The following is a 13,072-nucleotide window of genomic DNA, read 5'->3' as shown; positions in this document are numbered from 1 at the left end:
TGTAAAATGAAGAGGTTGAGCCCAAGGATAAATAAGAAATAAAAAGAAATTCAGGGATGTTTTAGTGGTGGTATCCCCGGATGACGAATATGGATAAATGTTGTGTAATCATGGTAATTTTACCCCAATCCCTTGTAGTTAAATAGTGTGAATGGACACGAGTGACTGGAAATCGTAGGGTCCTCCAGCGATGGAGAAAACAAGTTAACATAGGTATGAATGAAACTGATAATTATACAGACTCTTCTTGAACCGGAAGCCAGCGGTCAGACTGCTGAGCTAGGGGCGGGAGGAGTCTGTTAGAAGTGAGAGGGTAGATTTATTAGGCATTGTAATCCCCTATGTGTTATTATTGAACAAATATGATATGGCTCTATTTAAAAAAAAAGAGTAAGGGGCCACAGACACCTGGGGCTTGGTACTGAGACTTTAAAAAAAAAAAAAAAAAAAAAAAAAAAACTTTTTCCTCTGTCCTGCAGACATGTTCTTGTGTTTTCCTTGTGCACCTGGGCAACAACCACATCAATCACCCTCTAGTTCTACCTTAAGATCTACCTCAGAAGACTTAAAGGGGTCCTGGCTTATCACCAAGAAGACACCTAAGAGACTTTTTGTCCATAAGTGTGGCACCTACCTCATGATTTCAACTCTACCTCATGTGTCATCATATAACCTGTTATTCTACAACCAGTGGCAAGAGGTCCCAAGGATGTGAGGAAAGAAACCCAGCTGGACAGGTGACAGCAGCTGAATCCTTGGTAAGACATCGCTCCACATCAAAAAGGAGCACTCTTCATCCTGGTATGACACTTTGCTTCAATGGAGAACCTCAAGGAACCTTTTCTGACTCACCTTGAGGAGAGACACAATAATGCTCTCCCAGGGTGCACCACCCAACTCAGAGTTTTGGCTAAGGGTGCGGCTCTGGGGAGGGAGAAGATACTACAATGCCATCCGGTGATATCAGCTGGGGCCCCCCACCAAAGGACCAAGGAAAAACTTTTGATATAAGTAGTTCACAGGGATGAACTAGAGGAGGGAGTGACAAAGCTGTGATACCTGTCTTTATTGTATAACGGACATTTTGTTCTAAATTAGCTCCATTTGGTGATATATGAACAAAATGTGTTAGAAGAAGGCCACATGATGTGTACGTGTTCAGGGACACTTGTTACTCTTGAATATGTCATAATTGTAGATTTACCGTTATTTTGCAATGTCCTAGCTTCCTTGACTTTTAGTGGAAAAGGGGCCCCACAGACAGATTTAGACAAGTGATGTGTTGTCCAGACTGGACCACTTCCCCTTGTGACCTTAAACAGAAGGTTGAGTAAGAGAACAGTGGGTGGTGAAACTCATTATAATATGGGTGGAGAGTTCTAAGAATTAAATGTTAACTGCTTCATGTCTGCACTGATTATTGAACTGTGATTGGTTTTTGTAACACTGACAAATATCCTGGCCAGCCCCAGGGAGTGTATATTTTTGCATACTTGTAACCCTATAAAATCTGCTGTGTGCTAATGATCTGCAGCATTACTCTGATGATGCCTGTATCAACGGCCCTTGATGCATGAATAAATGTGTTGTCTATTTGACGAGGTGTGTCCGAGTCTTCCCTGTCCTTAAACATCTTGGACACATAACTGAGGCACAGCAAGGAAGAACTACATAAACATAACTGAGGCACAGCAAGGAATAACTACATACACATAACTGAGGCACAGCAAGGAATAACTACATAAACATAACTGAGGCACAGCAAGGAAGAACTACATAAACATAACTGAGGCACAGCAAGGAATAACTACATACACATAACTGAGGCACAGCAAGGAATAACTACATACACATAACTGAGGCACAGCAAGGAAGAACTACATAAACATAACTGAGGCACAGCAAGGAATAACTACATACACATAACTGAGGCACAGCAAGGAATAACTACATACACATAACTGAGGCACAGCAAGGAATAACTACATAAACATAACTGAGGCACAGCAAGGAAGAACTACATAAACATAACTGAGGCACAGCAAGGAATAACTACATACACATAACTGAGGCACAGCAAGGAATAACTACATACACATAACTGAGGCACAGCAAGGAATAACTACATAAACATAACTGAGGCACAGCAAGGAAGAACTACATAAACATAACTGAGGCACAGCAAGGAATAACTACATACACATAACTGAGGCACAGCAAGGAATAACTACATACACATAACTGAGGCACAGCAAGGAATAACTACATAAACATAACTGAGGCACAGCAAGGAAGAACTACATAAACATAACTGAGGCACAGCAAGGAATAACTACATACACATAACTGAGGCACAGCAAGGAATAACTACATACACATAACTGAGGCACAGCAAGGAATAACTACATACACATAACTGAGGCACAGCAAGGAAGAACTACATAAACATAACTGAGGAACAGCAAGACAGAACTATATAAACATAACTGAGGCACAGCAAGGAAGAACTATATAAACATAACTGAGGCACAGCAAGACAGAACTATATAAACATAACTGAGGCACAGCAAGGAAGAACTATATAAACATAACTGAGGCACAGCAAGGAAGAACTATATAAACATAACTGAGGCACAGCAAGGAATAACTATATAAACATAACTGAGGCACAGCAAGACAGAACTATATAAACATAACTGAGGCACAGCAAGACAGAACTATATAAACATAACTGAGGCACAGCAAGACAGAACTATATAAACATAACTGAGGCACAGCAAGACAGAACTATATAAACATAACTGAGGCACAGCAAGACAGAACTATATAAACATAACTGAGGCACAGCAAGGAAGAACTATATAAACATAACTGAGGCACAGCAAGGAAGAACTATATAAACATAACGGAAGCACAGCAAGACAGAACTATATAAACATAACTGAGGCACAGCAAGGCAGAATAATATATAAACATAACTGAGGCACAGCAAGTAAAAATAATATATAAACATAACTGAGGCACAGCAAGGACAAATAATATATAAACATAACCGAGGCACAGCAAGGCAGAATATATAAACATAACTGAGGCATAGCAAGGAAGAACTACATAAACATAACTGAGGCACAGCAAGGAAAAACTATATAGACATAACGGAGGCACAGCAAGGAATAATAATATATCGACATAACTGAGGCACAGCAAGGAAGAATAATATATAAGGTACTTATCCGTTAGCCGGGCGTATCCGGCAGGTGGCGCTAATTACCGTATATACTCGAGTATAAGCCGAGATTTTGAGAACAAAAAGGTGGCCCAAAAGTGGGGGTCTCGGCTTATACTCGAGCAACGAGTTTTCCCCCACCACAAGATGAAGAAAAAAGCAGCCCGCTGACGGCCATGTGCACCCCTCCCTCCGCTATGCACATAGTGCTTCAGGCACAATTAACAGACTTGTTGCACTCCTGCCTCCCACGTGCTGCCTGAGTGGAATGGATGGCACCGTAGGTGGTGTCCTTTGTCTCTCACCATGCATGTAATGCGCCGTGTCAGTGCCGTGCAGGCTTCCTTTATTTACCGATTCGTCCCCGGGACTCCTCTGTAGCTAGTAGCAGACTCATTGCCGTGATCCTTGCAGTGGCGAATGGGAAGTGATACGTGGCGCCACTAGATGGCGTCATAGCTGTGAGATCAGACTAACTTTGGCTATGGAGAAGTCCCGGCAGCAGATTGTAAACAAAAGAAGCCTGCGGCTCGTATCACTTCCCATTCACCACTGCAGGGATCACGGCAATGAGGCTGCTACTGGCTATGGAGGAGACCCAACAACGAAGTGATACATAAAGTAAGCCCGCACGGCACTGACACAGCGTATTACATGCATGCTGAGGGACAGAGGACACCTAAAAAGGTGCCATCCATTCCATTCAGGCAGCGCGCAGGAGGCAGGAGGGTAACAAGTCTGTTGGAGGAGTCCCGTCGGCAGCTACAGAGAAGTCCCCATAAAACCTGTGCAGCTCTGCTTATTCTGACAGGGACACTTAGGTGAGAACACCGCAGAAGCTGTCACACATTTTGCTGTGGGGTGGCTTGGGGTGGTGGTGGTGGGGGGGATAGTGAAACAACCATCAAATGTGCCTGCAGCACTATGTACATGGTGGGGGAGGGAGGGGGACTACTTCAAACTCTGTATAGCCAATGCACACAGGATTCCAGGACACAGGAAAAAAGTTGCATACCTGAATGTTGCTAGCTTCTGACACTGACAGTAGCACTCATGTTTTTATTATATCAAAGGCATTCATGCTTTAATGTATAAATCAGACTGTTTTCATTATTAAAAGACACACAAAGAGTCATCAATAAAATTCCCCCTGAAATCCCACCTGCACCACTCCTACAGTTCTACCCTCGGCTTATATTTGAGTCAATCACTTTTTCAAAAACCATTTAGGTAAAAGTTGGGGGTCGGCTTATACTCGGGTCGGCTTAGACTCGAGTATATACGGTACTAGTTTCCCTCCAGGCCGACATGGATAGTAGGGAAAGATGTAACTCTGGTGCATCCGGCAGGTGGCGACAAAACTCCACCAGAGTTACATCTTTTCCTACTATCCATGGCGGCCTGGAAGGGGAATAGTAATTAGCGCCACCTGCCGGATGCACCCGGCTAACGGATAAGTACCATATATAAACATAACTGAGGCACAGCAAGGAAGAATAATATATAAACATAACTGAGGCACAGCAAGGAAGAATAATATATAAACATAACTGAGGCACAGCAAGGAATAATAATATATCAACATATGCAGACACAAAAGGCTTTGCTGCTCCTAATTCCTGTAAGAAAAGGTGGTTCAGCAAAATCCATACATGGACTTTTTTTCATAGACACTGTAACCTCTGATAGCATGAAGATCTACCTCCTTTAAAGCAAGGGTTGCAGCTGCAGGCTGTACTGGAAAGGGAGCACAAGGATAAGACCTGGAAATAAATATATGCCTTAACCCTAAATGCTTGTACATATGTGAAATTAAATGCACGGCCAACCGCACAACATGGTCAACTGCACGACTTGTTGATTACACGACAAGTACGTACACACGCACTGATCAACTGAACAACCAGCTCATTTAAATACTGTGTGTACCCCAACATGTCTGCATTCAAAACAAGTCGTTTGTACACACATGGCCAACCTGCATGATAGACAGTTGTGCAGGTTGATTCACCGGTTGGATCAGGCAAACTGCCTGTTATCAGTTGGAGGTCTTGTTATTTGCCAACATACACATGCCCAACTATCATCCGACTGAGTTTAGATGACAGTTGGGCGGAATAGTTGCACATGTGTACAAGTCTTTAGACTACCACTAATTTTTTAAAATAAGCTACTCGCCAGTGCCAGCTATTCTGGAATACTTGTCTTAATGAGTTTCCAGTTCGCTTCCTTTCATCACGGACGTCTAAAGGCGTATCTTCATCAAAACTCCTTCAGAAGATAAGTTTCTTTATGTGGCCGATGTATGGATGTGAACATTGGGAAACGCCTAAAGACTTTTGCCACAGGCAAATTAAGTTTTGCCCAAAAAGTCTTTAGATGTCCAGAGCATAAGGAGGCGGAAATTCTGAAACGTCAGCGGCAGTCTAAGGGTTAATTCTGATTGATTCAGAATGCCTTGAGAGAAGCACTTCTCATTACACTTTTCTATTGGCCAGACTTTCTATAGGAGTGCAACTGCTCATATCTGTCAGCGATACTGAATAGCGATTATCAGTGATCAGTAAAATGCAAGTAATTCTGCAAATTTCATCTGAAGTGCGTGCAGCTTAGAATTGGGCCAATCAAAATCGATAGGAAGTCCATCAGATTGGTCCAATTCCAAGCGGCATACAATATGATTTAAGTCTACATGCAAGCTGAATTGTCTGCATCTCACTGACCAGCTCTAACTCTGAACTATTACAGGAGCTCGCCTCAGTTTGTGCATTAAGGTGTCCTTTGAGTTAGGTATAAACCTTAAAGGGAACCTTAACTGAACGGGGGGTAAAGAGTTTCACTTACCTGGGGCAATTACCAGCCCCCTGCAGCAGTCCTGTGCCCTCGGCGCCGCTTTGGAATCCTCTGGTCCCCCGCTGTCACTTAGTTTCGTTTTTGACGACTCACCAGTCGCCGGCCGCCATGCGTATTATTGGACGCATTCACCAATGCAATTAGCGCTATTGCGGACCGCAACGCGTACAAAAATACGCATATCTACGCGTGCGGAATGCGGCAACGCGCATTTTTGTACACGTTGCGGTCCGCAATAGCGCCAATTGCATTGGTGAATGCGTCCAATAATACGCATGGCGGCCGGCGACTGGAGTCGTCAAAAACGAAACTAAGTGACAGCGGGGGACCAGAGGATTCCAGAGCGGCGCCGAGGGCACAGGACTGCTGCAGGGGGCTGGTAATAGCCCCAGGTAAGTGAAACTCTTTACCCCCCGTTCAGTTAAGGTTCCCTTTAAATGTGATTGATTTCACAGTTTTGTTATTTGAGAAATCCTGGAGCTCAGGACTGTCTCAGGATTCTGGACCTCAGGAACTGGGTGCATTCCTTAAAAAGGAAAACAAGAAAAACAAAATTGAGAGCCTCCAATAGTGTATTATTGATGGTGGATAAATTGTAGCAGCAAATTGAAATATACTCACAAGTGTGGGTTGCCAAAGTTCAGCGCAACCACTATATGCACAATTAGGGGATATTAGACCTGTCCCCACTCAGGTTAAGAAGTCGCCCTCCGTAGAAAGAAACAAGGGTATGCACACCCATCCACCAGGTGGATCACAATAGCGCACAGAAGTAACAGAGGCGCCAACAGGATAAAATATCATAAATTTAAAACAAAATAAGATGGGGAGGGGGGGGGGGGTGTTCGGGGACTTACCTCCCCAGGACAAACAACAATTTTAAATGATCAACAATTTTAATTCTTACTCCCCCCAAAAATATGTATTTTTGCCTGAGGAAGCGGGCTTAAGACCCGTGAAACGTGTTGCATATTTTTTTGGATTAAGAATTAAAACTTTTGATCATTTAGAATCGTTGTGTTTGTCCTGGGGAGGCAAGTCCACCCTTACCCCCCATCTTATTTGTATTTTATACTCATTTTGTTTTAAATTTATTATATTTTATCCTGTTGGTGCCTCTGTTACTTCTGTACGTTATTCCTAAAAAAAGGGGTGCCAAGACAACCAAAACCCAATAGGATCTTGCACTTTTCTATTTTAAAGAGGAACTGTAGTGAACAGAACATAATTAATAAAATTGCATATTTTTTACAATATTAATTTATAGATTTAGTCGGTGTTTACCTATTGTAATATCTTTCCTCTCCCTATTTACATTCTGAAATGTATCACTGGTGGTGACATCTTTAGTTCTGCCAGGTGATCTGTACTGAATGTTCGTTACTAAGAGTTCTATGCACAGAGGGAGATATAGTTTGGTTGGCAATTAGGAAAGCCATTATTTTCCACAATGCAACAAGGTTCACAAACGCGCAAACTGTCAGGACCATGGTTATGACATCACACTGTAAGAGGGGTTTCATCACAATATCAGCCATACAGATTCCCCTGGTTATCTATTTGCGAAAAGGTAAAGATTTACCATTAGAAACAGTGTATCAGCTACAGATTGGGATGAAGTTCAATCCTTGGTTATAGTTTCTCATTAAACAAAGGATTGTACTTCATCCCAATCAGTAGCAGATTACCCCTTTTGTACGAGAAATCTTTACCTTTTCTCGAACAGATCATCAGGGGGGTCCGAGTGGCTGATATTGTAGTGAAACCCCTCCCACAATGTGATGTCATGACCAAGGTCCTGACAGTTTGCGGTCTGTGAACCTCATTACATTGTGGGAAATAAGCAATATCTCCCACTGTGCGTAAAACGCTCAGAGAGGAACATTCCGTACAGATCACCTTGCAGAACTAAACAAACCAGGGAGAGGAAAGATTTTACAACAGATAAACACAGACTAAATAATCTATAAAGGACGATTGTAAAAAAAAAAGCTATTTTATTCATTATATTGTTTTCACTACAGTTCCTCTTTAACTCTTGGAATGTTCATGCAGAACAGAATAATAAGTGGAAATTGGTGTAAAGACGGCACCTGTAGGAGACGTTGTCAGTGCAAGGCTCCAGAGCACGGATGATGATGAACACGTGCTGGAAGTGTGAGCGGACATTCTGAGGAGTAAAAGGTAGGGCTCCGGGCTCCTGGAAGATGATGGTCACAATGTCATTTCCAATGTGTCTTTTCCGGAGAAGCTGAAATGAGAGAGCAGCAGCAGTGTTCAGGTGACTCACATATCGGGCATTTCTGTCTAACATGGTTTATGGTGCAATTTCCAAAAGCTGCAGAGCCCTCATTACAAAAAAGTCAACATTCCACGAGACTACTAAGCTATTACATAATCTTTATATCTGTGTCCGGAAATGGAATGGAAGCGGATTGAAAATGTACGTAAACTGAAAAAAGTAAACATATTAAAGTGATACTGAAGCGAAAAGAAAACCTTATTAAATAATTAATTATAAGTATGGATAATTAATAGAACATTAGTAGCAAAGAAAAGAGTCATTTTTATTTTCAGTTGTATAGCTTTTTCCTTTAGAACATTGCATTTGATAACATTATCTAATATTGGCAGTTTACAAACCACATTATGTATTTTAAACTATAAAACAGAACAGAGATAATGACCCCTTGAACTTTCCAGCAGTAAAACCTTAAACAACAAGAAATAGCGAGAGAAAGGCTGAGATAAATGCTTCAGAAAAGAGGACTGCATTTGACCCAAGTGAAGTGCTCAGAGAAGCGCTTTTGCAAAGATAACAAGTGAAGTTTCTCAACTTTTCCTGTACTGGAAACAATATGAGACTCATATCTTTGCTACTAATGTTCCATTTCTTAGCTGTACTACACATACAATTTATTATATCATACGTTTATTTTCACTTCAAATTCGCTTTAAGTAAACAATGATCATTACAGGTAATAAATGTGGAAGTCAATGGGAAATGCCCAGATCCTGTGTAACGTAAGCTGCCAATCAATAACCCTTCCTCTCTTCATAGAACAGAAGAGGCTTCACCTGTAGGTTGGCAGTGTGTCTGTACAGCGACGGTTCCTAAAACGCTCAACAGTAATGGTCACCAACAATTGTTCTGGTTGACAGCAGATAAGCATCTGCAGGGGCTTTTAGTTATTAGCTAGTTATTAGCTGAATAAAATGTCACTCCATTCCCCTTTCATAACAATCATTCTACCAATTCCACATCCCTGTATTGGTGACACTTACCTGCTGTCGGTTGTTTGGGGTGTACGGCAGCATGGTGGACACATGGAACATGATTTCATAGCCCTGGTAGTTGGTATACAGCGAGTGTGATCCAGTGGAATCCGCTAGAATGAGATTTGTGGTTATTCAGTATGTTTGGGACAGTTTTAAAAACAAACAATACCTTCATGTAAATTGTGAGTACTGTAGTACCAAACATAAAACCGTAGTACAAAAACTGCAGCAGCAAGCAGTTGTGAGAGTTTGAGAAGCTTTTCACTGCCTATTAACTGCTCCTGGAAAACGGGCTTTGAAGTTTGAAAAGGGACCGATCAAATGAATAAGCAGGAGCATCCAATTAGTCCATTTCCAAGCAGCACGAACTTGCATAATTTTTAGCATTAAAGTAAACCTGAGTTGGGGACTTGAGGAAGAAATATACATACTTGGGGCTTCCTCCAGCCCCCTCCAGGCTTATCGCTCCCTCGCCGTCCTCTTCCACCTCCTTGTTCATCTGCAATTGGTCCCAGAAAACCCTCTGGGCCGGGGCCAACTCCGACGGGGAGCGTGCGTGGCCGGACTGTGCCTGGACAGACTGGGGCCCACCTGGAGGATTTTCCAGGGCCAGATGCAGACGAACGAGGAGTCGGAAGAGGCCCCGTCCTTCTCGAAGATTCCAATACAGGACCAAAAACCATCATTTCTTATATTGTTCACAAACCCAGACCAAGCTATGTACAATAAAAAACAACAAATAATACATATATAAACATTACATGGCGGAAAGTATCAGGAGAACAAGGAGTTAAAATGGGAAAGGGGTTCAAATAAGGGAAGAATCTGTAGTCATTTATGTGTAAAGTGATTATTGCAACACCATCTGCTGCTAATGTGTATTCAAGAGATTAGAAACCAGCAGCATCACTGTCACTGGATCCCAAAGTGATCATGTGACTTGAAGCCTGTGAACATGCAAGATGGATGTCACCTGATCAATGTGTTGACACTGCTTGGCCAAGGCTGTACAGATGCGTAGTTAGTCCTGCATGCTAAAAACGTGTTTTGTTGCAATGTGGGGGCGAAACAAAGCTGTGACTAGTCAGGGGCTGCTGCTGTACACACACCGGATCATCTCCAGAGGCAATAGTTATTGGCATCAGATGACTTTAACCACTTCGCATACAGACCTTTTCCCCCTACTTATGGACCAGAGTAGTTTTGACAGTTTAGCTATGTCCTTATTTAATCAGAAATAACTTTATCCCTACTTACGACACAGAAATGAAATATATTTTTTTTTTCCCAAGACAAACTAGGCTTTCATTGTATGCCTTTTTTTCCCTCGAACAATTTTGTTTTCTATGAATTTTAATGGAAAAACAAAGAAAAAAAATAGAAAAAATATTTCTCAGTTTTACCAATTCCAGTTTAAAAATAAAAAGTGCTACGGTAGACAAAAAACACAAATTTTGTTTCACTATTCTTACTGCTTATCACAAAACTTAAGATTATATTCCGGTCACAATTTATGGTGAAGATATTTTATTCTAAAATAATGCTAGAGTGTATTTTCCACTATGAAATGTGAAAATAAAAGTATTTTTAATAGTCCAGCAGTCCAATCCAAGGATTCTCAGCATGGCCTTTATTATTTATAAAGACATACCCTGAAAAAGATTTATACAAAGATGCTGGCCAGCCTCCCTGCCCGCTGCACATGTTTTTGGCAGTTGGACGGAGCAACTGCCATTTACTACGTGCTTTTATAAATAAAGAAAACCCTGAGAACACACCCATGAGAGGATGGGCTAGTCCAAAATCTGTCGGTAATGTCAGATTCCTAATGCCGGGCATACACGGCTAATTTTTTTTTTATCAATCGAGCTGCTGATGGCTCGATTGATAATTTCTGACAGGTCCGATCACCGCGCGGATCGATTCCCCGCTCGATACCCGCGGGCGGACAATGGAAGAAAACGAACAGGAGATAAGAAGTGCCCGCGGGGACGAGCAGGAATCGATCCGAGCCGTGTACGCCCGGCATAATACTTACTGTAAGTGACAGCAACATCGAAGAAAAGTAATTCATGGCTCATTTTACTCTGGAAGAAACGTACTTCTTATTTGTATATGTTTACGAGTATTTAAAATTTTAAGATTTTCGCGACAGAGGTCCTTTAAGCTACCCATACACTGTGGCAGCAAATTAAAAAATCGGGACGATCGTGGCAAGGTGGGGGAACTGCAATTTTTGACCAATTTGATGTTTCAATGCCGAACTGGGAAGAAATATCGTATAGTGCATGGACTTCAAAGGTGCATTTACAAGGGGGAGCGAACGCAGTAGACACCTTGCTCTGCTCTCTGGGTTTCAGTTACAATGTGGAGTACAGGAAATCTGAGTTATACTTTGAAGAACAGCTGGGGCTATGGCTGGGACAAAGTATGGCGAGGACAGGAATGATACAATGCACAAATAGGGGAAGTGGGACTTCAGCACACTGATGCGGGAGGAGCACCGCCAGACAAACGTTTATTTGCAATAAAAACAAACAAGAGTGCAGAAGCGCCCAGCGTAAATGAAACTTAGAACACAATAATATGAATAAATAGGAGGTAGCTTACCTCTCCAAGGACACGAACAACAATAAAGATTATTATTTTGCACAGACAACGCATTTTGTGGGTACTCCCCCACTTCCTCAGGCCAGTGAAAGTGCAAGTACTTTAAGCAAGCCAAATAGTAGGGAGCAAAGTTTCATTTATGCTGGACGTCTCTTCACCTTTGTTTGTGCTTTTACCTCCCACTAGTTTTTAGGGGGGTGGCTTGTGCTTTTAGTGCAGTAGCATGGCCAGTAACAGATTTAAACCACATTTGACCTACTCCTATCCGGATAATACTGTATTGCTTGAGTGGAGATGGGCCGATTCTCTCCACCTGCTTCAAGTGGTTGGTTGCAACCCCCCACCCCCCCTACCCCTAAGCCCCCCCCCCCCCACCCCCACCCCCCCACCCCCGGCAATTTATTTGTAAAATATAGTAACTTTTTTTCCTTTTTGGGAACAAGCGCAAAAGAAAAAGACAGCTATCCTTAACACATGTATGCATATTCCTTTCCAGCCTGAAATATATAAAAGCTAGTACAAAGAACAACCGGAGGTCTCCAATCCACTGTAAATGAAGGTTTTATTTTTATGACAATGCAGTCTATGGTGCATGGGGACAGCCATCTACTCACTTTTAGTGTCCAGCTGAGCGGCATACTTGCTGAAGCCTCTTAGGCAGACCTTCTCTCCCAGTAACGTCAGGAATTCCTCGAATGCTGGTCCAGCGCTCTCATTATTGTACATCTCCTCTTCTGAGCTCTGGCCAGCTTTGCAGTACAGGATGCCCACCTTGTGCTTCTGGCAGAGCTGGAGGTAGAAGTACCCATCAGTACACAACACAAAAGATCAGAAAGCGTGTAATGTGCGGCTGACAAATTGCTGACAGTAAAGTTTGATTCTGTAGAACAGAACTCCTGCTGTAACGTGATCTGCCCACCCATGAATCACTGCCTGCTGGCTTTCTCCAAGAGAAACAAGAATGACACAACACTGGCAGCAAGCGCTTTTATCAGCACTGCGGAAAACACTTCAATCAATCCTGCTTTCAAGCGTTCCTGAGCTTGTGTAACAATACACTTCCAAACTCGGAGGAGAATGGGTGTTTTATAATGGTCTTTAGAA

General features: G+C 42.3%; 1 protein-coding gene across 6 annotated transcripts in view; it reads right to left on the bottom strand.

The window, feature by feature from the left end:
- SIPA1L3 (signal induced proliferation associated 1 like 3) overlaps positions 1-13,072 on the bottom strand; it is a 294,691-nt gene that overhangs the window by 70,430 nt on the left and 211,189 nt on the right. For all 6 annotated transcript variants that reach the window (XM_068250824.1, XM_068250820.1, XM_068250825.1 and 3 more), the window contains 3 exons: positions 12,583-12,757; positions 9,365-9,468; positions 8,173-8,330 (listed from right to left, as the gene is read on the bottom strand). In XM_068250824.1, the coding sequence (XP_068106925.1) occupies positions 8,173-8,330; positions 9,365-9,468; positions 12,583-12,757 (437 nt within the window). The remainder of the gene's footprint in view (positions 1-8,172; positions 8,331-9,364; positions 9,469-12,582; positions 12,758-13,072) is intronic.

Source organism: Hyperolius riggenbachi, chromosome 8 (genome assembly GCF_040937935.1).
Source record: "Hyperolius riggenbachi isolate aHypRig1 chromosome 8, aHypRig1.pri, whole genome shotgun sequence".
Taxonomy (NCBI): Eukaryota; Metazoa; Chordata; class Amphibia; order Anura; family Hyperoliidae; genus Hyperolius; species Hyperolius riggenbachi.
This window is presented reverse-complemented; position numbering and strand designations above follow the sequence as displayed.